General features: G+C 54.3%; 1 protein-coding gene across 3 annotated transcripts; it reads right to left on the bottom strand.

Annotated features, from left to right (window-relative positions):
* Positions 1–957: 957 nt before the first annotated feature.
* Positions 958–26,148, bottom strand: RAPGEF3 (Rap guanine nucleotide exchange factor 3). 3 transcript variants are annotated; one of them, XM_016124470.2, is made up of 28 exons: positions 25,590–26,147; positions 24,919–25,131; positions 18,760–18,813; positions 18,569–18,675; positions 18,250–18,371; positions 17,930–18,098; positions 17,214–17,298; positions 16,827–16,887; positions 16,633–16,709; positions 16,297–16,443; positions 15,726–15,838; positions 15,387–15,475; positions 15,007–15,085; positions 14,655–14,805; positions 14,497–14,579; positions 13,624–13,663; positions 10,839–10,920; positions 10,404–10,550; positions 8,365–8,462; positions 7,768–7,893; positions 7,498–7,679; positions 7,160–7,250; positions 6,972–7,022; positions 5,994–6,081; positions 5,585–5,649; positions 5,076–5,130; positions 4,922–4,993; positions 958–4,075 (listed from the first exon to the last, which is right to left on the bottom strand). In XM_016124470.2, the coding sequence occupies exons 1-28, from the start codon at positions 25,593–25,595 to the stop codon at positions 3,957–3,959; spliced, it is 2,772 nt and encodes a 923-aa protein (XP_015979956.1). In that variant the 5' UTR covers positions 25,596–26,147; the 3' UTR covers positions 958–3,956. The 3 variants fall into 3 exon arrangements, with proteins under 3 accessions (XP_015979956.1, XP_036092273.1, XP_036092274.1); XM_036236380.1 differs by lacking the exon at positions 18,760–18,813 and having other exon boundaries at positions 3,665–4,075; positions 25,590–26,148; XM_036236381.1 differs by lacking the exons at positions 24,919–25,131; positions 25,590–26,147 and adding an exon at positions 24,564–24,904 and having other exon boundaries at positions 3,665–4,075.

The following is a 26,148-nucleotide window of genomic DNA, read 5'->3' as shown; positions in this document are numbered from 1 at the left end:
CATCCCCAGGTACTCTGTCAGGGTGGGCAGCAGGAGGGCAAGGTTCAGGTCTTAAAGAATCCAGAACCTTGGAGAGGGGTGTCCGGAATTGGCTGGGGCAACCAGACAGGCCTGCGTGGACACTTACTTAGTTCAAGCCCATAGCTCTGGCAAATGTGTGGGAAACCCAGAACTTTGTGGAGAAGAACACATTTTTGAAAAAGTATTTATTTTCTGGCCTATATGTCCATGGAATGAAGGGAGGGATCAAGGACTGCCAGGTCAGAGATTTTGCCCCAGCTATCAACCCCCATACCTGATACTCAGAACATCTGGTGGCTTGTACCACTGTGGAGCTGAGAACACCCTCAATTCTAGGAGGCAGAGCCTCGCTGGCTAGCGTGCAGGGCTCTGCGGGAACATGGCAGCACGGGCTGTGAACCTGCATTCCAACATGGGAGCATCTGTGGGCCTAAATGCTGGGGGGTGAGCAATGAGACCCTGCAGCGAGGCATCTATGGCTCTCCGGACTTGCCCGCTGGCATCTTGTGCCTTCTGATGGCCTTACTCTGCAGCCATTTGCCTGCTGGATGGTCTGTTCCATGAGGGACCAGGACCGCCTGTCTCATTCACGGAGCCCCTATCGAGCCCACAGTAAGTATTCTAAAATGAAGAGAGGGAGGCAGGAAGGGAGAGAGGAATGTATATGCCTGGGTCTATAAAATGCTGGGGTTCAGGGAGATTACATCTGGGGTGTCCAGGGCACGAGGTAAAGTCATGGGTGAGCAAGGCCACGGTGTGGACATGGCTGAAACACATCCAGCTCCTTCACCAGTCCACCTTGTTATTAACCAGTGATGTGACCTTAGGCAAATCTTTCTGTGCGTCAGTTTCCTTGACTGTAAACAGGGGTAAAAATACCTGCCCTATCATCAGGGCAAAAATAGGATAATAGAAGTGAAAGTGTGCTAGAAAGGATGAAAACTATTCAAATCTATTCGTAAGATAAATACTGGGAATAACAGCAATATCAAGAAGATTAATGTTTGCAGCTCGGGAAGCAGAGTAGCCAGAGGCCCAGGGCTTTTGGGAACACAAAAGCCACCTGGAATGTGAAAACAGGTTAACACGCTCCCCGCTCTCAAGCTCAACCTCCACACTGAGAACAGTGGTGGGGAGGGCGCTGGATCACCATCTCAGTGTCTGTCCTGTTTGGAGGGGACTGGGGATAGAGGGGAGGGCTGGATCCCAGGGAGACGAGCTGGAGCAGCCAGAGCGGGGGCCCCCCAGCCTGCCCTACCCCTTCACCGGATCCTGCTCTGCCTGCTGGAGGCATGCCTCTTCCTGGTGTGCACTCCACAATTAGAGTCCTGGCCTGGCCCCAGCCCGCCCCAGGCCTGCACAGCGAAGCTAAGGATAAGAGGGTAAAGGAGGAGCAGGGACGTATGAGTATTTGAGGAGGAATTACCCATCCATTCTGTTCTCTCCCATAGAATATACATTCTCTTCTTTATCTCTGTTTAAGGAAGGGACCTTTTTTAAGGCTTGATCTCACACTTTTTTCTCCCAACAATCCTATAAATTCCTCCTCCTATCACAGCTCTCCTGAAGCTGGGACACAAACTGGAAGCCCCCTACACACAGCCTGGGCTGCTCGGACACAAGAAAATGCTACCCCACCCACTCCTATGTGGGCAGTCAGGGTGACAGAAGGCGACACAGCCCTCAGAGCAAGAGTCACCAAGGCCTGGAGCCTTTCCCTCCTCTGAGGTGACTCAGCCCAGTCACTGGAGCCTCTGGTGCCCAGTGCGTCCTTCCTTCTGCCATTCTGGGCACTGTTCTCCTGCCAAGGCCTCTCCCAACAGGCTCAAAAGGTGTCCCACCCAAGAGACTGAAGCAGTTGGGAGGTTGCAGGGCAGTCCAAGGCTGAAGGGAGATTTGAAAGTTGCCAAAGTTCCATCAGGATGTAGGTGTGACCATAAAGAAGAAAAGAAAAACTGCTGATGGGGACAACAGCCCCCACCTTGCTTGGCTTCCATCGTTACAGGGCTGGTCTCGCCCTTGAGTCTGAAAGGAAGGATGGCAAAGGGCCACAGCCAGCTGGCTGGTCTTGGTGAAACCCTGACAGACAATGAATGGGTTTAGAGAGAAGAAAGCCCCTAGGAGTTTGACTCACCAAGGCTGAGGCTTCGTGTTGTGACTACTCAGCTCTGGAAGCTTCTGTGCCCAGTGGTACTTTGTCTCCGTCCACAGGCAGGGGAACTGGCTTGGTTACCCGTCACCTGCTCTACTCCAGGCCCTCCCTGGGGAGTGGGCTCTGCCCAACTTCACCCAAGGCAACGATGCCCATCCGTCAAGTCAAAGACACAGGACTGCCTGTGGCTGTCACCCCAGCTGCAGACGCAGGGCTGCAATTTGACTGGTTTGTCACTAAGAACTGGACTGAGATCATCACACGCATCTTACAGATGGAGAAATAGAGGCAGAGAACTGTTCATTGACATATTCAAATTCACTCAGAAACCTGAGCTTTAACGCCAGCTTTGTGCTGCCTCCTGCTGAGTCCTGATGCTTTCCAGAAGCAGTTTGCATGTCTCCTTGAGCACGGGGATGGGCTGTCTGGCAGTGTGGGGGTGAAGGGAGGCGGGATGTGTCCAGCCTGAACTCTGGCAGATGTACCCGCTGAGCAAGTATGGGGCCCCGCTTCCTCCATGTGCTCTGGGCCCTGCTGCTCAGTACCTACTCTGGGGTCATCCCAAGGCTGAGGGGTCCCTCTCAGGGCCAGATAGTAGACCTCCCCCTACCAGGCTCAGTGCCACAGGGAACAGAGAGGAGGGAGGCCCTGCCGAAGCTTCACCAGGTGAGCTCCCTGGGCAGGAGGGGTCCTCGAAGTACCTGGTTCCCCTGGGATATACTGAAGAGAGGACTTAATAGTGACAGCCTTCTGGGACCATTCTCATCACTGACAAGATATCCTGACCTCCTGGAAGCCTGCTAGGCCTAAGCAAGGGATGGGCTCCCCTCGGAAGCCTCTCTATCCCTGGCTACCTCATAGAGGCCTCTCAGTCCAGCGTGAGCTCCTCTGGACAGGGCGATGTACTCTAAGCAGAGGGACAGGAAGTGGAGCCGGAGGAGGATGTGGAATCAGCTGGGATCCGGGAAGAGCCGAGGGCTAGGCTGGCTGGCCACTGACAGGGGCTCCAGGCTCTGCCAGGTGCTGTGGCCAGGGGTGATTAGGTTTATACAGCAGTCAGCCACCCAGAGCCCTGCCTCGGTCCCAGAGACCACGCACAGGCAGTGGGGCTGCTCCGTCAGCCTTTCTGGGTCCATTCCAGGCCACGGCACCTCCTCCTCGGCTCCTAGCATTCTCTGCCACACCCCTACAGGGCTGGCCTCAGAACACAGGCAGCTCTGTTAATTTACGGTAACAATAAGGCTCCTCAGGGACCACCACTCCTGCACAAACAGCCCTGACCACACCCAGCTGTTTATCTCATATGCTATGGAAAGAAAAGCAGGACGGCCCCCTCCCCTCCCGTGCCCTCTCCACAACCGGCCCTGCCCCTGCCACACACATGCCACACACATGCAGACACTCTCCCAGTCCATTCGGAAAACAAACCACAGGGGCCAGGAGATGGATGGGCAACAAAGCCATAAGGCACAGAATCTGGAAAAAACCTGGTGTGGAGAGCTCTCTATTGAACAGAGTCCCAGCGCCTGCTCCGCTCTCCCACCCACTCCAGGGCCTCTCTGTCCCCCATTCCTTGGCCTTGGGCCCCGGATCATTCCACTCAGAGGTCCTCCTTGGTGGCCAATCATCACAAGGGACGGCTGCCTCCGTGCTGCCCAGTCCAGGGCCTCGGGTCCACTCCGCGGAGAGCCCTGCCCAGCTGTGGCCAGCCTGCGGGCCTCTTGGCCCGGGCGTGCCACGACTTTGCCAACAGGAAGTGCCTATTCCAGCCTCAGCCCACTCCTCACGGCTCCAGCTCCCGGGAGAGGCGGGACAGTTCCCGCTGGTTGTCGATGACCTTCAGCTGCTGGACATAAGCCCAGGTGCTGGCTGGACTCCGGGTGCTCAGGGACTGCTCCGAGCCTGGGGGCGGGGGGGAGCAGTCAGGGAGGGCACAGACACCACTCTGCAGAGCCCAATCCTTCCTCCTCCGAGGAGCAAATCGGCCTTCTTGCCCTCTACCGCCCACCTGGCCACTTGCCACTGCCAGTCCTGAGGACTGCTGCCCCTGCCTCGCACTGATCTAGGGGCAGAAAAGCACTGTGGTTGAGAGCACAGACTCAAAAAGCAGGTCCCCATGACTACATAGAGCATAATACCCCTTTTACGAAGTTCAAGAACAATTAAAACGAAAGAATATTTTCTTGTCGTTTTATATACGTATTATACGAGACATTTGAAAGATATGCATGCATGTATGTCTGTGTGTACATATATGATGGATCTATTTTTAAAAACAGGGAAATGGATAACTCAGAATTTAGGATAGCGGATACCATGAGTGGGGAGGCAAGGGGACAAGAGAGGGAACATCACATAGAGAGACGTACGTTATTGTCAGTGTGCTCAAACTTGGATAGGCTCCAGAGATGGTCATATTATAAGAATACATACATACTAAAATAAAGGGCTAATGATGACAGTGTGGTATGAACTGTGGATTGTGATTAACCCCATTTCATGCAACTGAGGCACCAATTTTAAAAAATGCAGGTTTGGAGTAAGACGGCCTGGGTCACAGTTCTATTGCTATCTAGTGTGGCCTTCTACAAGTCATTTCAACGTTCAAGCCTGTTTGCTCATCTTTAAGTTGGGATACGGTTCTACCTGCCTCACAGAGATGACGTGAAGTTATCAGCATAATCTACATGAGTGACTGTACCTGCCTGCCATGGCTAAGTCATTAGCACCCACCCTGCCCCTACTCACATGTGGAAATCCTCACCGCCTGGCTGTCCTCGTGGAGGTGGGAGACTCGGCTTCTGAGCGGTGAGAGAGGCACTGGGTAGGAGGAGAGCAGAGAGTCAGGGAGACGGGGCCAAGCTGTCACGGGGCTCTTACCCAGGGGGACCAGTCCTCTCACCATTGCTGTGGCTTCGACAGTGGTGCAGCATCCGCACAGCTCTGGCCATCATTCTCTGTGAACGAGCCAAGGATGTGAGACCAGGCCTGAGAGCAGAAGCCTGGCCTGGGCTGTGGGGCAGCTGGGGACCCAAACTCCCTTTGAGCAGGGTGCTCCTAGAGACTGACTAGGAGGCTGTAAGAGGTGGGGTCATGTCTGCCTTGCCCCAACACACACAGAGGCCCAGCGGGGACCAGGTAGCAGAAAGAACAGGAGTTAAGAAGGGCTTATAGAGGGAGAGCCCTAGCAGGGATTCTCACCGAAGGGTGAGATAGTTGAAGCTATCACCCCAGCACCCCCAATAGAGACCAGGCCCTCCAGGATGCAATGGAATAAGGCAGGGACTATTTGAAAATAAGCATTCATATTCATATTATTAATAACATTAAACTCTCTCCCACCCCCTGCCCCTTCCAAGGCCATAGTTATATCCCCCAACCCATACCAGTGGCAGTTCTCCTTGAACTCACCATCTTCTCAAAGTTGATGAGATTCTCCACTAGGGTGTGGTTTCCCTCATGGATGAAGGTCATGTCTGCAAAGAGTTGGGTTTTGCTCAAAGGTCCCCAAACTCCTTCCCCTTTCTGTAGCCCAGCAAAGGTGAAGGGTCAATAATGGGGAGCTTCGGGCCTGTCCCACCCTGTATGGCCCTCTTCCTCTGGCTTCCCTTTGACTCCCTGGAGCAGTGTCCTTGTATCTCATGTCATCGATATCTGTTTGTATGTCCTAACTCTGCTTCTAGCCAGTGAACTCCTAATTCCTCTTTGTGCTCCCCACGGTATCTGCACATTGAAATCACTCAGAGGGTATTAGGTAAACATACAGATAGCCACTGCGGTGGATGGAATGGGGCCGGAAGGTAAGCACTGGTCCCCTTACCTTTGAGAAGAAGGGGCATGAAGGGGATGATAGGGGGGGAGAGCTTGGTGAGAGCCAGTCGATACACCCGGTGGTTCCATGAAGGGTCCTGTGAAGGAAGAAGCCACAGTGAGAGAAGGCAGACCCCCCACACCATAACCCACCTTACAGCGCAACACAACCAAATGCCCCATGCCAACAAGGAGGGCCATATGCCCATCCCCGTGGAGCTCAGCTCCTCCTCAGCCCCAGATCTCAAAAAGGCAGGATCTGCAGCAGGCGGAAAGGCCATGTGTGCATGTGGCTTCCCGGCTTCCAATGAGCCCCCAAGGAAGCTTCATGGCCATTAGTCATAGGGGCCCTAAAGTTTCATGGGTCTCTCCCTCTCCCTCTCTCCTTCCCTCCTCTCTCTCTCTCTCTCTGGTGGGTAAATCCCTTTGAAACTCTTGAGCCACATGAGGTGATTTTTTTTCTCAAGAGCTCCCAGAATGATGCTGATAAAAGCATCTCTGTGCCAGTTCTCTCCTGAACACTGTCAAAATAACAACAACAACAACAACTCCTGGGTGTTGAGCATTCAGCTCCTCAACTCTTTCCTCATCTCTTGCCCTTGTCTGGCCCACAGGGGTTTCAAGTTTCCTGAGAGGTCGCTGACAGGCCCTGGCACACCGTGGATGCTGATGCCTGGAGCTGCTTCCTGAGTCCTGAGGCAAGTCAGCTGGATACCAGCATCCCCCTGATGCACCCTTGACACCTTAGACCCCAGGCCCTATCCTGGTCTTCACACAGGACCTCACAGCCACAGCAAATGTCCCCACCCCGCCCCTCAATATGCTAAATACCCCAATCCTCAGCCAGCTTCCCAAACTCACAGGCCAAAGGGAACTGGTCCCTGACCCAGGGCTGGGAATCCCAGAAGTGACCAAAGTCAGGTAGAGGGGCTGCTGAGAAGCCAAGAATCAGGGTTTCTGGAGGGAGAAGCCAAGTCCCCACACTCACCAGCAGCCTCTCAAGGGCGGAGTACAGCTTCCGGACTTTGTGGGGCAGCCTCTGAGAAGGACAGGGACATGGAGCTGTCACTGCTCTCAGATGGGAACCCCTTCCCCAACAGGACTCCCAGGACAAGCATGGGGACCTGACCTCGGGTGGGCAGGAGGCCCTGGCCGACCCCTCCAAGTCACACCTACCTCCCAGGTGCGCGCCAGGCGGCTGATGGCCGAGTTGCTGAGGCCAAACATGACGGCAAAGAAGGAATTAAGGTTCTTTTGTTCCTTGAGGCTGTAGGCAGAAGACCCAGAGACTCTCAGGGGGCACAGCCATACCCACAGAGCCCCTCATCCAGATAACAGACAGGCTTGGGGCGTCTGAGGCTGGCTGGATGGGATGGGGAGGCAGAGGCTTCAGGGACCCAGGGAAGCAAGGGGATAGAAGATTTGGCAACATACAGACCAGGGATGGGGCAGGGTTAATAAAAAGTGGCCTCAGGACTCTTCCACACATCCCATGGACCCCTGCAGGCACTCACTGAGCCGCCAGCTTAATGAACTTCCTGAGTAGCTGGGCCCGTGGGCCAGGCACAGCGCAGAGGCACAGCTCCGTGGCCACCCAGTACTGCAGCTCATTGAAGCGACGCATGAAGCGCTCCAGATTGGCGGTTGTGACATCTCGCAGATGCTGGGGGCCCAGCACATAGTGGATCAGCTCCACCTGGGTGGGAGGCAGCATGAGAGATCAGTGTATACCAGGCGGGGTGCCCCGCCACCTGCTCTCCTCCCCTCAGCTCTGCTCCCCGCACCTGGTGAATACTGTTGAAGAGGTTCCAGTCATGGTCCGTTAGCTGGCCTGCCAGGTCCTTAGCGCTCACCAGGTCTAGCCCCTCAGCTGAGCCAACGGTGGGCCCCAGCTGCTCTGGATGTGGTGTCTGCAAGTGGGGGAGTACTCAGTGGGGTGCTCAAAAGATCCAGGGAAAAGGTGCCATGTTGAAGGAAGGAGTTTTGGACAGACTCTGCGCCCATGATCAGAAGAGTGCTGGGGAGAACAAGGGTGCTACAGGGAATGGAGGGGCTTCTGACGGATGGGACTTCCCAAGGAGGCATCTTCCTTACAGCTCCCCAGTGCTGGGACCCCCTCCTTGTAGGGCTCTTGTCCCCTGGGGAACCCCTAACGAGGCAGGTCTTTCTTCTCCTTGAGAGCTCCCAACTAGCTCTCCCCCTCCCCCATCCTTTGGACTCCCCCATCAGCTGAGGCCCACTCTTTCTTCTTCCCTTTAGGGCCCAGCAGCAGCCAGAGCCAGGACCCCCTCGGTCTTCTCTGTGAACCTGCCTCAGCACCCGCCCCTACTACCCCCAAAATACAGATCCTCCCCGGGCCCTGGCACACTGCCTATCCCTACCAGCTCATGTACTTCCTGTGGGTTGACAACAAAGAGCCGCTCGTTGAGCCCCAGGGATGTGGCAACACCACGGGCCTCTGGCTGAAGGCCAATGGCATCTGCAAAGAGAGCAGAAGCTGTGCTAAGTGGGGACAGGAGTGAGGCCAGGAAACAGCTGGAGGCGGGGTGGGGATTCCCTTTGGGAGGCCGGAAGGTCTCTTCTCCCAATATCAGGGTTAGAGACCTGGGCAGATGCTCTAAATGCAAAGGTGCACATGCCTACACATCCACCCTGACCAGGGCAGCATACCCAAGGAGGATGAAAGGGGATGCTTAGTGAGACAGGAAGATCTCGGGCAGAGTGGGAGCCCTCCTGAGCCTCCGTTTCTTCCTTTGTCAAATGGAGACAATAAGTCTTGCCCTGACTATGCATAATCAAATGAGGCAATTTATGAAAATAGTGGCTATAAGTATGTGATGTAAATAAAAGCTCTGGAAAATTGGGAAATGCCTTAGAGAAGTCTTGGTGTCGATTTTCATCAGCTCCTATGGACTGGGACTGTGTTTTTAGTCATGTTTGAGCCCCCAGTCCCTAGACTCCAAAGTAAGGTACACAATGCCATCCATGTGTCTAGGAAAAAATATTAGCTCTTCTATTTGAATTTCCTTTTCTCATGTTGTGCTTCTCTATTTTGTGTGCAGCTTTATAATTACATAATGGTAGGGTAAGAATTTAGGTATATGACTTATAAGCAAATATACACATAGCGGGTGGGGGCGGTTAAGTAAAATACTGGTTACTGACAAGTGTATCAATCAAAAAATCTTGAGATCAGGGCACTAAACAGTGCCTGGCACACGGAAGGGTTTCAATAAATACTGACTTTGGGCAACCGCAACTCTCCAGGTGGCCACCAGAGGGCAATGCTTCCCAGAGTGCACAAAGGCACAGGTGACCTCATCCTCTCATCCCTTTTCCTGAAGGGAGAAGGCTTTGCTTTTCTGTCTCCACTCCGTACTATTATTCTCTGGATGTCCCTAATTCTAGCCTACCCTGGGCTCCAGCTGTCAGACCTGGGCTGCATTCTTCACAAACAACAGTGGTTTTTAACATCCCAAGTTCTCCAAAGGCAGGTCTTAACAACCCTTATGCTTCCCTGTTCTAAGCACTGACTTTGTGCCAGGCGGGCTCCATGCTAAGTGCTTAACACACAGCATTTCATTAATAGCCACGGTGATCTTGTGTGATACATTCACTTATAGTGCTCATTTGGAAGACAGGATATGGAGGCTCAGAGAAGTTAAACAACTTGCCCAGGATTACACAGCTAGGAAGCAATGAATCTCAGCTTCCAACACAGGTCTGGGAATCTATGGTCTATGCTCTTAACCATCAAGCTGCTCTATCTTACCTGCCATGGCACCTCTAGCTCCTAAGACATTGCTGGCCCACAGCGGACCCTCAAATATGTTTGCTGACTGACTTATGAATGAAGACTACTTAAATTCAAAGGCTAGCAATACTCTCCCTATGTGAGCTTGGGAAATTGCCTAATCCCCTTGAGCTTCAGTTTCCTTATCTGAAAATAGGAGAAAAGTACCTATCTCATATGATTGCTATTAGGGTTAAATGAATACATAAGAATGATAATAATAATAGTAGCAGCTAATACCTACAGAGCGCTATATGTCAGACACCATTCTAAACACTTCCACAGACAAGCTCATTTAGTGCTCACAACTCTCTATGATGTGGGCACTCTTATCCTTACTTTCCGGATGATGAAACAGAGCATGGGGAGATGAAGTAACCCTGCCCAAAAGCCTACAGACAGAGGGCTAAAGGCTGGGGCCAAATGCAGCAGGCTCCAGAGTTCCTGCTGTTGAGCACCACACATAAAGCACTTTGAAGAGACGTCATCAACCTCCCATAAACACCAGCCATCATGGTGTTAACATGGATGATGATAAACATGATAATGATCTTAATTCAGGGCATCTAGATATGGCTCTGAGGCCCCCCCCACCTTGGGGCCATCCTACCCAGAGACACAACTCACCACCTGCAGAGTTGACCTTCACCAGCACCTGCCCTTTGGTCCAGCTGTCCTCCTTGGCCAACGCTGCCATCACTTCTCTCACTGAGGCCGTAACAGGCAGCTGCAGGGTTAGTACTGAGTGGTCCGGCCGGCAGATGTCATAGGAGACTGGAGAGGAAGATCAGGCTAAGCTGTGGGAAGCGGCTGCTTGGTCCCCTCACACCAGGAGGGAGATGGCAGCAAGCAGTAGGAGGGGGCCCAAGGGTGGCCAAGGGTGCTGAGAAGCCTGAGTGGGCAGGCTGCACAGAGCAAGTGGGAGGCCCTGAGCTGAGATGACGGGGAATCTAGAACTGAGGCCCCAAGGAGAACAGCATGCCATCCTCCACTAAGCACAGCACAGTCAAGGATGACGACAGCAGTGTGTGGGCTATGCGCTGGCTGGTTCAGACCACCAACCTTTGTCCCCAACTCGGATGGCACAGTTGCTGCTGGGGAGGGGCTCGTCCTGGCTGGGGAGCCAAGCAGTCATGTTCCGGGCCTGGGAGAGAGAGAGAAAGTAAGACCCAGAGGACACAGATGACAGCATGCAGGGCCAGGGAGGGGCCTTTGTCACCAAAAGCATAGGACCCACATAGCATGCACAACCCCTGCAGGCTCTGCTTGCTGCATGAACCTGAGTCAGGTAAGGTGCTGACGACTGAGGCTTCAAGAGAGACAGAACAGAGCTAAGAACAAGTGCATGCCTGCCCTCTGTGTGTATTTAACCCTTCTGCCAATAGGCCCAGAGCTGTTCTAATATGAACACACCTCAGGTATTGACCCTGGTTTTCTCTTCCTTTTCCTCCCTCAGCCGCCATTTGCTAGTTTGCTATTTGCTACATGCCGGGCTAAGTACAGGCTAGTTCTAAGGATCTAAATGTTTACAATAGCCATTTGACAAAAACACTATTATTCCCATTTTATAGATGACATAAATGAGGCTCGGAGAGGTTAAGAACATCCCCAAGGCAAAGCCCTGCTGGAATCCTAACCTGCTCCTCCCTCCCTCTGTGGTCTTATCCACCAACACTCAACTGAGTCAACTGCCCTGTCAAACCCCACAACCCTTCCTCCGTGGGCCTCAACCACAGTGGGCTGATGGGGCAGCCCTTGCTGGGCAAAGGCTTCCCTAACACGGTCCCTCTGCCCACCCCGTCCCTCTGCCCACCCCGACTGCCTTTTCCAACTCTTGCACTAACTCTCACCCTCCCAGTTCTGAATGTGGCAGGTCGGTTTCAGACCTCAGCCCATGGTTCTTTGTGAGATTTCCAAATGTCAGAGCTCTCTCTGAAGTTCTTCACAGCCTCTCTAGCACCTCTCTCTCTCTCAAAACACCACCAGCACTGAACTCTCTTCCAAGCCATGGTCTCAAGTGCCTCCTGGATCCTTTTGCAACTGTGCTCCATCACCCCAAACTGAGCACATCCCTCAGATCCCTCACCCTGCCTCCCAGACCACTCCCGCTGGTCATTCTCCTGGCCTCAAGGCTCCTGCCTCCTCCTCTTCCCCACAGCTTGTCACTTTGTCCTAGGACTGTCCTTTGAAACGCATTTCTCTGCATTCCCCTCCCCAGCCCAGGCCAACCCCCCACATATCCTCACACCTTATCTGTTACAACGGCCCAAACTTTCTGCCTGACCAGAGCCAGGTGAAGCTTCCTAACAGAGCTCAAGGCCATCGCTGTCTGGTGGATAAGCACAGGCTCCTTAGCTGACCTAGTTGAGACACAAATCTGATCTTGTCAGTCTCTGGCTCAAATACCTTCAATGGCTCAATTGCTCTGAGGATAAGGACCAAATCCCTCACAATGGTCCACAGGGCCCTGCATGCTCTGGCCCCTGCTCGCTTCCCTGGTCTCCTCTTGGGTGCCCTCTAGCACACCCTCCTCCAGGGCTCTTAATGGGCGGGCTCCCCTGCTCCTCATACCTGCATAGAGTCTTCCTCTCCCTCCAACCTCACCCTGCAGCTCTCAGCTCCAGCAGTCACTTCCCAGGATGCTGTCCCCATCTCTGACCCTGAGCCAGCCCTTCCCTTCCCTGCTTTCAGAGATTCCTGTCTTGGCCCTTAGATAGCATGAGTTTATTCAGCAGCTCTGTGCCTTGCTTGACTGTAAGGCCCTCAAGGCCAAGGGTGGCTCTCCCAGGCCACTACTGTATGTCAGCTCCTAGCACAGTGCCCGGCATATGAGAGCCATTCCATGCTGGTTCCTGAGCGTCAGCCATAGGCCGGTGCCACGAGCCCAGGGGAAACAGAGGTCAAGGCCCCTCACATGTGAAGTCAGCAGTCTAGTGGGATGTGACAGATATTAACAACCAATAAGCAACTAGACAAATAAAACAACTCCATGTGGTAATAATGCTTTGAAGAAAATCAAAGTGGACACTTTCGAGGGCAGTGGCCAGTGGGAGGGGGGTGCTCTGGATAGAGAGATGGGAGGGGACCTCCCTGAGAACCCAACATTTTGGCTGAGCTCAAAATGATAAGAAGGATCCCAGTAGGCAAAGAACCAGAGAGAGAAAGTTCCAGGCTGTGAGGTGGGAACAAGTTTCGTCTATAGAAGAAAAAAAAAAAAAAAAACCCATAAGCATCTCCGACAGGGAGAAGCGGGACAGGATGAAATAAAAGAGGCAGCTGGGCACGGGGACCCTGGAAGGCCAAGGTGAGGCATTTGGACTTTATTCCCAAAGCAGCACTCATTAGAACCAGCCCCAACCTACCTTTCAAGTCCTTTCTCTCACCATTCCTCAACCAGTTCTTAGCTTGTCCCCTCTTCTTGTTCCCCTTTGCTCCCCAGGACCCCTGCCACTGGGTACCTCTGGCTCCCAGGAAGGACCTGCCTTCCTCTGGCAGGAATGGCTGGGTGTCAGAGGCTGCCTTCAGGCACCGTGTCTCACCTCCCAGGTGAGAACTGCTAACTTGCTCTAAGTGTGAGCATAAATTACCTCCCACACAGAATAGAAGCCCCTTGGGGTGCAGTGGAGGGGTGACCTTAGACCTCTGTGTCCCTGTAGGACCTGGCCCCAGCACCACACGCAGCCCATGTGAACACCCATCCCAGATCCAAGGGCGGGTCTGTGCATGGGGAACCTGTCCACACAGAGCCCCTCAGATGGGGGCTGAAAGAGGGGCCATATGGTCCCCGGAGGAGCAGAGGAAAGAAGCTGGGGCCAACAGACATGAGGAGCCAACTCAGAGCAGACACCTTGATCTGAGGAGATGCATTTCCACAGCCATTTTCCAACCTATGGGGCAAATAAGAAAGGAGGTGAGACTGGAGGCCAGAGACCCCTGCAGGCAGGATCTCACAGGGGCAGAACCCTTGTGTTCTGGATCCCAACCACCCTCGCTCGAGGCTCTAGGTGACCATTATCTGGAAAGGGGCAAAGCCGGGGCTGAAACCGGGACTCTGGATTCTGTGATTTTCCCAGGCCAGTAGGGGATGGAAAAGGAGTTCAAGAGGGACTGGACCTGGGTGTCAAGTGGAGCAGGCACTGGTTCCAGGGAGCTCTCCCTGAACCTCAAGCTGCCCCATGGAGATGTCTGGGAAGGGGAAGGTAGACTCTAGGAAATTCACTGGGTGGGGCAAGAAGGAACCGGCGCCAATGGTGCTCGATAATAAACATGTGAAGAATGGAGGAAGTGAGAATAGCAGGTGCACTTGAAATAGGAGAATGACACACGGATGACTGTGATGTGTGAAAATGGCTGAGCATGTGATGTGAGAGTGAAAACAGCAAGAGGACAGGTGAGACCAACTAATCGAAATGGGCAGAACTAGACAAATGAGCAACCACAGCCAACACTTGCATGGCACACACCACGGGCGAGGCACTGCTCTGAGCCGCGAACGTGCAGTAACTCATCCCATCCAGGCAATGAGGTAAGTGCGCTCCCAATTTACAGACAAGAACCCAAAGCCCTGAGAGGGAGGCAAGTAATGTGCTCAGGGCAGCACGGCCCTAAGTGGTGCAGCCTGGATTTAAAGCCACGTGTTTGAGTCCAGAGCTGGTGTTCTCAGCCCCCGAGGCACTGCCCAGCCTGCATGTGACAAGCTAACTGAGAGCCAAAGCATCACCTGTGGTGCCGCCGCCTCTCTGGCCACTGCTCCCGCAGCAGGTTACTAAGCCGGGCATCCCTGCTCACCAGCTCGGAGAGTTTCTGGGAAGAGCCAAGATGCACTGAGATGCTGTCCGCCTGGGCAGCCTGGTCCAGCCCTGCCTCACTCCCAGGTACCTGAAGAAAGCTGCTGGCCACGGGGTCAGTGTGGAGCATGGGGCCATACAGGGCCACCCACTGGCTGACCAACCGCAGGATCTGCTGCCTCTTGTTGCAGATGTAGGTGCTGCGCTCCTGCTCACTGCCCCCTGCGGGCTCCACGTGAAAGGTGGGCACCAGTCAAGGGAACCACAACGTCCAATCACCCTTTATGCCTTGGGTCAAGGAGGAGCAGGATGCTCAGGGCCTGCTGACAACCCGGGCCTGGCATGCGCCTGGTACTTCAGAAGGTTTGGCACAGCCATGCTGTGAGCAATTCCTTCTCCCTACTCTGCACACCATCCCAGTCGCCCTGAGGTAAAAAGGATATTGGTGCAAGAGAGCAGCACAGAGCTGGGTGCTGGGCATGAAGACGCTGTGGGTCAGGAGGAAGTCGCTGAGGAATGTCTCTGTAGGGTGGGGATGTAGGGACAGGCGGGGCTTCAAAGGTCAAGTCCACTAAGCACAGGTACAGGTACAGCTGGGGTGTCCATCGCCCAGTCCTACCACGAGCAAGGTACCAGCAATGCCCAGCCCCTGTGACCACGTTCCCCACCCAAGCCAAGAACACAGGAATGAGGACTTCCTGCCCGCTGGCCCCACATAACAATCCAGCGCCCGATGACGTCAGATGCAGATGCCTGGCCTTCTCCCAGCCTGTGCTGACCACCCAATTAGTCAGAGAGCAGGCAGGGTGTCTCCTGCCCCTACCTGTTGGGTCATGAGCACTGGAGTCAGGCCGCATGGCCTCCAGCAGCAGCTCCAGGATCTTCTCTGGGGTGCCAGACATCACCGTGTACCTGGCGAAAATGGCCACTCCAAGCGTCTGTGCCACCACTGCCCCCTCCCACAGCCCGGGTGCGCATCAATAATCTGTCATATCACTCTTCCCTATTTGCCAGCCCTGCCCCACCTTGGGGGTGCATCTTAGTTCCTGGCTGCCTCTCCACCCCCAGGAGGCCAACATTCAGGGTTATGACATGGGCGAGGGAGTAAAACCTGGGAAATGGAAGGAGAAGGGGTGAAGTGGGAGCATGGTACGTGTGTTACCGGTTCCTTCCTGGGGTTGGGGGGTGAGAAGGGCCAGCGCCCTGAGAGGTTCTCTCCAGCACCAACACCACTTTGCCATGTTCTTCCAGCCTCATGGTCTTTGCTTCCACATCCTAGAGAACAAGCCACACCTGGTGCTCAGCACACACCATGACTCCTTTCCCCAATATAAGGCCTCTCCCTTCACCTCTCCCACTCCAGACCCTGAGCCCCACAAGGACCCTCAGCCCTTCTACCACCCCCCTCAGCACCCACAGCTCAGATGTTCCTTCACTCCCACCCCTGTCGTCGTGGAGCCTGAGCCCCTCCTCCAGCCCATCCCCCCCCGGCTCCCATCCATGATCTCCCTCTCCATTACACGGCCCCCGGCACCCTAGTCCTGCATCCCTCTGTAGCCCCACCACCCCCACCTCCTCGAGCACCCAGGCCATGCTCCCTTCCAGCCACCATCTTTGAGCTCTCTCTCCTGCTCCTCACAGGCTCTCCCTGGTCCCTCTTCCTGCCCCATATCACGTCTCCAGGGAAGTGTCTTTGCCATGTCCCTGTCCCTCCCCACCCTCAGCAATGGCACCTTGATGATGCGGTTGAAGTCCTGCTTGTCCACGCGGAGGAAATGACAGTTGTCTTCTCTCAGGACAATGGTGGCCGCTCGGGGCGCATCGTTCACGAGAGCCAGCTGTCCAAAGTCATCTCCCTCATGCAGTGTGGTCACCAGCCCCTGTGGTCAGGCCTTGGTCACAGCCCATGCACCCCCCAGCCTTCGTGAAACAGACCCATGGTAGGGAGAAGCACCAGGGCAGAAGACCTCAGGGATCGGCAGCCTGGGTCCACCAAAGGCACTGCCCACGATGACATGGGCCAGGGAGCAGTTACAACCCAGGGGGCTGGGGAGGAAGGGAGAACTCACCTTGCCATGAGTCACCACATTGACAGATCCTTTCCAGATAATGTACCATGAGGTGCCCTTGTCCCCCTGGCTGAACACTGAGAGAAGTAGAGATCAGACCCACCCCTGGCACCCAGCTCTTCTCTGCGCCCTCCGCCCACGTCCAGGCCCCACCCCACACCCCGTGCCCAGCGCTCCTCAGCTCTCTGACTTACATACAGTCCCTGCCTTGCTGTGTGGTTCAAAGAGAAGAACTGCCGCTAATTCCCGCTTCACCTGTAGGGCAGGGAGACGTAGGTCAGTGGTTGAGTCCAGAGGGTGAAGAGGTAGGGTCCAAAGACACGAGTGCTCAGGGGGAGAGAATGGCCAGGTTGGGTGGCCTGAGATTCGGCGGGAAACAAAAGCAAGGGAAGGAAATGGGCTAAGAGAGGCGGAGGGTTTTCAGACAAGGATGCCGGGGCAGGAAATCAGATAGAAATTCTTAAGCCATAGGTGGAAGAGGTGGGAAGTGTCATCTAGCCCAGCAGCTGGAGCCCCCTAGGGGTGGTCACAGGAAGAGGATGCTCCTGGGGAAAGGGCGGGGTAGGGCCCTGCGAACTGACCGAGTTGGAGAGGTGGGCCACAGCCTTGATGTGTAGCAGCTCCTCAAAGATGAGGTCCAGCTCCTCATCTGTGCGCTGCCCTGGGCTTTAGGCACGGGAGGGCCAGGAAGAAAAGGATGAATCGTGGGCCCGAGGCCAGGGTCAAGGGCCACTTCACCCACCAAGCATGGACCTGGGGCCAGCCAGTGCCTCAGCAGGGATTGTTATCAGTAACTAGCCGGCCTTTTCCAGGTACACACTCTGTACCAGATATGGGACTAAGTGCTTCACATGCATCATCTCAACCTGCCTTCATGACAACCCCATGACGTGGGTATTCTTATCCTTTTTGGACAGAAGAGGAAGCTGGCAGGGAGAGGCCCAAGGTCACCCAGCTAGTAGCTAATGAAGCCGGAATTTGAACCCAGACCTGCCTGCAGACTCCAAAGGCCATCCTCTCTCGGCCACTGCTGCCTCTCAAAGTGGGCAGGGTCTTAGGAGGCCACATGCCCTGCACCCTCCGTTACAGAGGAAGAAACAGGTTCACTACCAGGAAGGAGGGCTGAGATCACACAGTAAGTCTGTGGCAGAATGCAGACCAGAGCTCAGGCCTCTAGTCCACCCAGGGTCCTTTCCCTCAGCAAGAAGTAAGGGTTCCCCTCAGAGATGAAACTGAGAACCATGAAGTCTGGGAGGCACGTGGGACCTGGGTCTCAGGGTGCAGAGTGCTGACTCACGATTTTCGCAGCGCCACTGTGAGCAGGGCGTCAGGCCCCCGCTGGGAGAGCAGGGCCATGGCCTCGACCAGCTCCTCCTCCAGCTCGTGGACTCCTGCTGGCTCCGGCTCTGGCCCAGGGAAGCGGTAGAATTGGGTGTCTCGGTCCTGGAAGGTCCAGTCGTGTTTCACTGGGGGGCAGAGGCCCCGGCGTGGTAGAGAAGAGGAAATTAGGCCGTGTAGGTATGAGGCCCCACTGCAATGCCCACCCCTCCTCACATCCAGACACCTGCTCTGCAGGACTGCCTGGCCCCGGGTGCCCGGCCCTGAGTTCAGTCTCACCATGGCAGAGGGCACCTTCATCCAGCAGCACCTGGCAGATTCCCACAGCTTGGCTCCGGGAATGGACCCCTAGCCCTAGGGCCAAGATCCCATCCACCAGCTCCCGGCCGGAACAGCACTGCCTATAAAAGTTGAAAGGGACAGAAAAAAAGGAGACTCAAGTGGCAGGAAGGGAGAGGGAGGCACTTTCCATCCGAAAGGCACATTCTTAGACCCAGCCCCAGTTCTGCTAGTAGAGCCAGGCCCAGATGCCTGGAATAGAACAAAAGGAAGAGAAATAGAGGGGGTGGGTGAGGAGGCAGGCAAGGCCTCCACTCACCGATAGAGCCTAAGATGGTACTTTCGGTCTCGGATGAGGTTCGGGCAGGTGGCCAGGAGATGTCGATGCAGTTGCTTCCCAGCTCTGAGCACCCGCTCTGTGGACGCCTAGAAGAGGAAGCAGCACAGCTGGCTCAGGCCTTGACCCCCTGGTCATGCTGTCCCCTCCCAGCCCCACCCTCAGGCTTATACCTGCTCCAGGCTCACACTGAAATCCAGGGACTCCTCGCTGTTGGTGAGAGGCGTCTGAGGGCAGTGGGAAGAGTCTGCGTGTTAGCGCCAGGCCTTCAAACCCGACTCCTAGAGCTCTTTCCTCCATTTTTCCCACCCCTTATCCAGTCCCTGACTCTTAACACATCCATTTAGCCACTCATTCACCAGATACAGTAGTATCCCCTTGTCTGTGGTTTTGTTCTCTGAGGTTTCGGTCACCTGCATTCAACTGTGGTTTGAAATAATTAAATGGAAATTTCCAGAAATAAACAATTCATAAGGTTTAAGTTGTGCACCATTCTGAGTAGCATGATGAAATCTCACGCTGTCCCCCAGGACGTGAATCATCCCTTGGGCTACCATATCCACACTGAGTACTCGAGCCACCTGCCTGTCACTTAGTAGTAGCCGTCCCAGACATCAGATCCACTGTCATGGTATCCCAGTGCTTATGTTCACGTAACCTTTATTTTACTTAATAATGGCTCCAAAACACAAGAGTCGTGACACTGGTGATTCAAACATGCCAAAGAAAAACCATAAAGTGCTTCCTTTAAGTGAAAAGGTATGTATGTATAGGTAAAAACATAGTATCTATAGGATTTGGAACTATCCACGGTTTCAGGTATCCACTGGGGGTCTTGGAATGTATCCCTTGTGGATAAGGGAGGACAACTGTAAACAAATGCTCACTGAGCATCCCATGTGCCTGACATTTACCTCGTCCCCACCCCACTACCCTATCACCAGACCCTTGTCTTTCTTCCAGATCCAAGCACTGCATCCCCACAGTTGAAAACCTCAAGATCTCCCGTCTGCTTACTCAGGGCCCAGGTGTGTCCAGGCTCCCAGGTAAACCACACCTAGAAGAACATGAGGCTGTGAGATAAGAAGTCCCGTGACGGGCCAGGTAGTGAGAGGCTTAGGAGGCCTGGAATACTTGCTCCTGGGCTGGGGTCACAAGGCCTAGTATCCAGCCAGCATTCATCCCCGACCACAGGACTGTGGGTCAACCTCCTGCCCTGTGTGGGCCTCGGTGTAGCCTGGTAGTTATCACAAACCTTGGAGCCAGGCTCCTGGATTCAAATCCCTACTCCTCCATTTACTAGGGGTTTAACCCCAAACATATGATTTAAGCTCTCCCTGCTTCAGTTTCCTTGTCCTTAAAATCTATAAAACACTCATGATACCAATTCAGGCTTTTCAAAGGATTACGTGAGTTAATACATATCGAATGCTCAAGGCACTACCTGGCATACAGTTGTATGTACATGTTAGCTATTATTACTCATCTGTGCAGCAAAGGGCGGCTGCTTGCTGGAAGGCCCCTTTCTTCTCTGAAATGCTGCTGCTAGTCTATAACCTGCAAAGAGTGAGTAAGGCCTGGTGGCACACAGGATGGGCTCCGGAAGACAGGGTTTATGTAGAAACATTGGCTAACAACGTTTCCTGCCTCTGGTATCAATCGAGCCATCTAGGACTCCCCAGCCTGTGCACCCTGGGATATGGACCATGCAAGCCCCCTCCCGACGCTTCTTTTCCTGCCACCTGAGAATGAGAATTTGCAGACATCTCTGGACAGGATGTCCTACCCTCCAAGAAACCTCCCTAATGCAGAACATTTTACAGTTTACAAAGCATGACCATCTCTGTGATTCCCTCTGATCCCATATTAAACAGGATCAGATGTAAATTAGGCAGGGCAGGTATTATCTGTCCTCTTTGATTTATGAGGAAACAAAACTCTTGAGGTGAAGTGCCCCAGATAACTCAGTCACACATACTTGGGACAGCCAGATAGCCATGGATAAACTCGAGTTCCTACCAGAAGTGCTCACATTCTTGGTCTCACTCCACCCACCACACCTGCCTCTTGCCTCTCTCTTCCCCCTTCTTCTTACCAGTACTCTCTCTTGCTTTCCCATCTGCTCTCAGGTCCCTGAAAAAAAACCTGGCTGGGGAGTTGTGGTATAACCAGGTCTAGGGTCAGAACTCCTTCCCCGGTCCCAGCGTCTTCCACCCACCGTACGCCAGGCAGAGGCCTGAGGTCTGATGTGTATAGGTGCCTGGCCCAGCACTGGATGGAAGTCACTAGGTGTCCCAAGGGTATCCCTGCCTGGGTCATGGGGCTCAGCCCAGTGCCAGACAGAGCTCTGGAGACTTAGCAACAGGAAATGAGGAGGAGGAGGAGGAGGAGGAGGAGTCAGGATAGGAGGAAGGGCAGGAATGCTACCCAGCCAGCCCCTGTGTCAGAACAAACAGTGCTGAATGCTAATGACTTGTTGTTGTTCATTTCAAAATGCCCAGGTGGCCCCAGTCCCTGCCCCAACCCCCGTTGATGCCCACAACCCAGGCTTCAGCACTGTTCCCTTCCTGGTATTATTCTGACCCCAGAGGGCATATCAGGAGGGGAGGTGCCAAGTCATGTGGCCAGACTGGTCACAACCCAGATCCCAGTTCCACGGGCCTTGCTTAAACCATTTCCTGTCCTGCCTTAGGGGATGAGCACAAGGGCCAGAGGCTGGAGGCTCTGACCAATCAGAGCTGAGGAAGGGACCTAAAGGTCTCCCTCTCATTTTGCCTAGGAAAGCAGGTGCCCAGAGATGAAGTAGTTTACCCAGAGTCACACACTGCTTAGAAATGGAAGATCCTAGTGAATAGCTGCTACCAAGGCAGAGTCTGAAAGTAGGTGTTTGTCTCCTATTTCAAACATTAGAGAGAAGGAGGCTCAGAGGTTATATAACCTGCCCTGAGAGTTGGTAAACGGAAGTACCAGGATTCACACCATGCCTGTCGGGTTCCAAAGCCCATGTACTTAGCCACAATGTCCTGCCATCTCCATGGCACCTACCCCATATTTCCCACACTGTGCCATGGAAACTGAGATAGTAGAGGTATTCTGCCCTCAGGACCGTTCCATAGGCAAGTAAGCTTGGAAAACACTAGGTTCAACAAGGTTCATTATAGTCCCTCTGGGCCCCTACCATGTTCCTGTGCACTGGGAACGTCCTAGGATCAGGGCAGGGGTACTATTCAGGGACAGTGGTCAAGTGTGTGGGCTCCAGAACTGAATCCCTAGGTTCAAATCCTGGTTCTCTCATTACCAGCTGTGACCTTGGGCTGTTATTAACCTCTCTGTGCCTCAGTTTCCTCACCTATAAAATGGAGTTGGTGATAACAGTACCTACCCTGTAGAGTTATTATGAAGATCAAACAAGTCAATAATAGAAAGCACACGGAGCAGTGCCTGGCTTGTAGTAACTGCTTAATAAATGTTAAATAACTTAACTCAATTACATTATTTCATGATGGGCACCTATTACCCAGACACAGTGCAAGAAATGTTCTTTGGTTGACCCTGTCCCTAATCTGAATGTCGGCTTATGGGCTCTCAGTTGGAAAGAAGTAGCTGGTATGAGTTAAGATAAAGGCCCTTGACCACCGCCTCCTCTCATGCCTGGACAGGAAGGACTCAGGGTAGAAGAGGAGGTGCTAGCTAGCTCCCCTGGCACCATTGACACCGTCCCTCCCTGTCACTGAGTGTCAGAGTCCCACTAGTAGGGCAGGCACAGAGCCAGACAGGCACATGGGGACCTGTCAGACCAGTTCCTTTAGGCCATGGCTAGGGTCTCAGGCCAGGGCTATGAGTGGTAGAACAGGGAAAGGATGCATGGGGTGGGGGGATGCTTTAGGGTGTCAGTGTTACCATCTGCAGCAAGAGGAAGTATATCCTGAGCTTGAACTCTGCAGCCAGATTACCCAGCTTTGTCCCTTAGCAGCTGTGTATCCCCAGACCTGTCACTTAGCCTCTCTGTGCCTGTTTTCGCATCTTTCAAATGAGCTGATGACATTACTATCTATCTCATAGGGCTTTTGTGAGATTATTTAATATGATAAAGGCAAAGCTCTTATAATAGTACCTAGGACATAAATACTAGATAACTATTACCTACTACCATTATTTGGACAAGTTGGATGTTTTCTGAGTTACAGCACAAAGACACCACCCCCAAAACAATCAAAGAGAAGCATCCCAGGCTTCTCTGAGCTCGTAGGACCCACCAGAGGTCATCCTGATCCTGCCCCCTGCTTCTAAACAGATGGATCCCTCTGTTCATTCCCAGACACCAGTTAATCTTCTCTCCCCTTCATATTTTTCAAAGAAGATATACTTCCATCCCATTCCAAGGTCACCTTTGCCAGGGTTGGTAAGTCCTTTCTGTGTCTAACCTCAGGCCCTCCTGCTGTAACCTGCTTTTGTTCTCACTTGTCCTGGTCGAGTAGGAACAGAAAGTGCCCTCTTCAGCCCTCAAGAGGTTGGTGGGTTTCTCCCTTGGTTTTCTAAGAGGTAGGCATGGCCTGTATCACTCCCAACACTATCCTCCTGGGACTCTGGGCTCCACCACTTCACATCACCCTCCACCCTGTGCATACATACTCCCTGCCTGGCATTTGTCCCTCATGTGAGCTTTTCATGGACCAAAGGAATCATCAGAGATCAGAAGTACAGCTTTACAGGTACCCAAGGCCTCTTAAACACAGACGCAGTGGGATGAAACCACCCCACCCCCATTCCCCAGAGACAGTCGTCAAGAGAGGGTATGGCCCCTGTCCCTAGCCCTAAAAATCTAAGTTCCCTCTAATCACCAGTCCCCATTTGCTCTCCTCCATGGCAGGGGAGCAGCCTTGTTTTTGTGCTTTGACCCCATTTACACTCCAGCAACCTTCACCCCCACCCTTCCGGCCTCCCTAAGCACACTAGCCCTTCCATTCTGGGGGGCTGAGGGAGTCAGGAGACAGCCTGGCGGCCTCCTCCATCCCCTCCCAGACTTTGGGTCCCAAGGGATCCTCCAGTGACCTCATTGTCCTGGCACCTGACCTTCCCCCCAATCCCCACCTTGCCTCTACAAGCTGGGAAGGGGACAGGAAATGCACAAGTAATTATAGCCTGAGAGGGAAGGAGGGAGGGAGTGTTCCAGCTCACTGGCTCCAAGCAATAGACACTGCCAGTGACCAGGAGAAGGTAGGGGAGACAGCTAAGCCCAGGAGTGACTGGCTCCCCTGGCCCTCTACAGCCCCATCTTGAGCAGGACCCAGACCCAAGAGGCCCCTTATCAGAAAGACCCTGGGAGGGAAGGGTTGGGGGACTGCTACCTAGATTCTCCTATCAATTCAGATTGTGAGGAGGACTCCCTCATGTTGGTGGGTCTATTTTCTCAACTCGGCCTCATGTTTTGGTAAATATAAATACTGGTTGGGAGAAGTAGGAAAAAGGAGACAGAAGGTGGTGGTCATTCTACTCCGAGGGACTTGTCCATAAGAGATGAGCTCTCCCAAGTCTGTTATCCGCTCCTGCTTCCCCAGCACCCCTCTACCCCTTTATCCAAGTGCACTCTCAGCACCCCCCCACACACACACACGGATGGGCACACATAAAAACACTCAGTCTCAGGTGAAGCCACTCTAGTAGGTCTTAGTGGTTGGGAAAAGCTTCTCTGCTGATTTGGATCCCGCAACCATTATCTTGCACCCCACCCCACCATTTTCCCCTCCTGCTCTCTCCTTCACCCTTGTAGCTCCAGAGGTTTTCTTCACTGGCAAAGGGAGCTCTAGTCATCTCAGATTCTCCAAACTTCTCAGAATCCTTCCCTGAGCCCCTCCTCCCGAAAGCCAGATGCCAAGCAGTGTTCACATGACCACCTCGCCCCAAGATCGAAAAGAATCCATGCAGTTCAGTAAGAATGCTGCCACGGTGATGTATCAAGAACAGCAATCAAGCTTACCTCACCCCCACTTGACTTGGCCTCCAGTATTTCATGCATGACTCTCACCCCCACCTGGAGAGCACACAAGCACCTAACCCAAGGCGCGGAGAGGTGATGGATAAACGACAAATCCCTTGCCTCTTCCCTCCAATTCTGAAAGGGGGCACTTGGGCACCACACGCACACAGACACACTCGGCACAGCTGTGTGAGCCACCCCCACACACTGCAGCCAAGCTGCCTGACCCACTGTCCACTCGGCAGTAACCCCTACTCCCCCAGAGCAAACTGGGCCAACTGCAATAGGCCCATGCTCCCAGACCAGGTCCCCCTCCAGCTCTGGTCCCTGGCCTGGGCAAACAACTGGCACTCACCCAGCGAAGCCCCTGAATGCGGCTGGGGCGCTGGTGCTCCAGGAGCAGCTGGTAGGAGCAGCTTCGGGGCCTGTGCATCCTCCTCAGCACCATGTTGAGCAGGGTCCCCTCTGCCACCACGTCTGTAAGGCTTCCCACCAGTGGTGCTCCCAGAGCAGGGCTGTCCTCCACAGTCAGGCCCACCTGCCAGCGGCTTTCACCTGGCCAGCCCACCTGTGACCAGAGGAGGAAGGCAGACAGCCATGGGGCTGGGGCAGCTAGACCAGGGCACAACTGCCCCAGACAGCACCACTTCCTTAGAGTATGCTGGACTGGTCCGGCGGTGGTGCTGCAACCTTGCCAGGAGCAGGGGGAGGGACAGGAAGACCTTCACTGGGGCCTGCCGGTCTGGCGCACTTAGGGGTCTCCAGCTGGCGGGAGATCGGGCGCTCCTTCCCGGTCTTCTTTGGACTTCTGCCCCACCCCGCTGCCCAAGTCCCTGTGGGGATCTCCACCACCTCCCAGCATGAGGCGATGGACTCACTGGATCCCCCAGAAATGCAGCTTCAGCTCAAGCACTTTTTCTCCCCTCCTCCCTCACGCCTGCCCAACGCTCTCTCTCCCACCCAAACTCCCCACCGTGTCAGCTTCCTCTCCTTCTAGTCCTTTCCCCTGCCCCCCACCTTACCCACCTTCATGTTCCTTCTCAAGCTCGCCCAACCATGCAGGCTCTAGCAAAAGGCTGAGGAGACCCCCGGAGAGCACCGGCAGCTCCAATAGAGGGATCCTGGAGGGGGCTTCTAAGTTCCAGGCGCAGTGACCAGAGCCAATTTCCAGCTAGCCCGGCTACCAGAACAGCCAGAGGCAGAGCTGGGTGGAGAAGCTCCTCTTGGGTGGGTAGAGGGCTGGGGGTTTGGGGGGGGGAGTCCCCCCTCCCCCAGCGACAAGGAGCCCCGAGACTTCGCCTCCGTCCCAGTCGAAAGAGCCAGCTGGCACGGGGCACTGAAGCAAGGCTGCAGCTGGCACTGGTCCGGGCGGGAGCTGTCACACCCCCTGTGCTGCCCGCCCCCTTCCCCTCCCGGACGGGCTGAGGGGGCGGGGAGGAGACGCCGGGCCTTACTGTAGGGGAGGGCGTAGGGCAGGGGACCCGCAGGGGTGGAGTCCCGACTCGGGTACGCAGAGCGGGCACGAGCCGGAGCCCTGAGAAACCCCGGGGGCAGGAGCAGCCCTGGGATGTGTGCCGGGGCAGCA

Source organism: Rousettus aegyptiacus, unplaced genomic scaffold, assembly GCF_014176215.1.
Source record: "Rousettus aegyptiacus isolate mRouAeg1 unplaced genomic scaffold, mRouAeg1.p scaffold_m13_p_2, whole genome shotgun sequence".
NCBI classification, from domain to species: domain Eukaryota; kingdom Metazoa; phylum Chordata; class Mammalia; order Chiroptera; family Pteropodidae; genus Rousettus; species Rousettus aegyptiacus.
Note: the sequence above shows the minus strand (reverse complement) of the source record. Positions and strands in the feature narration are given on the sequence as shown.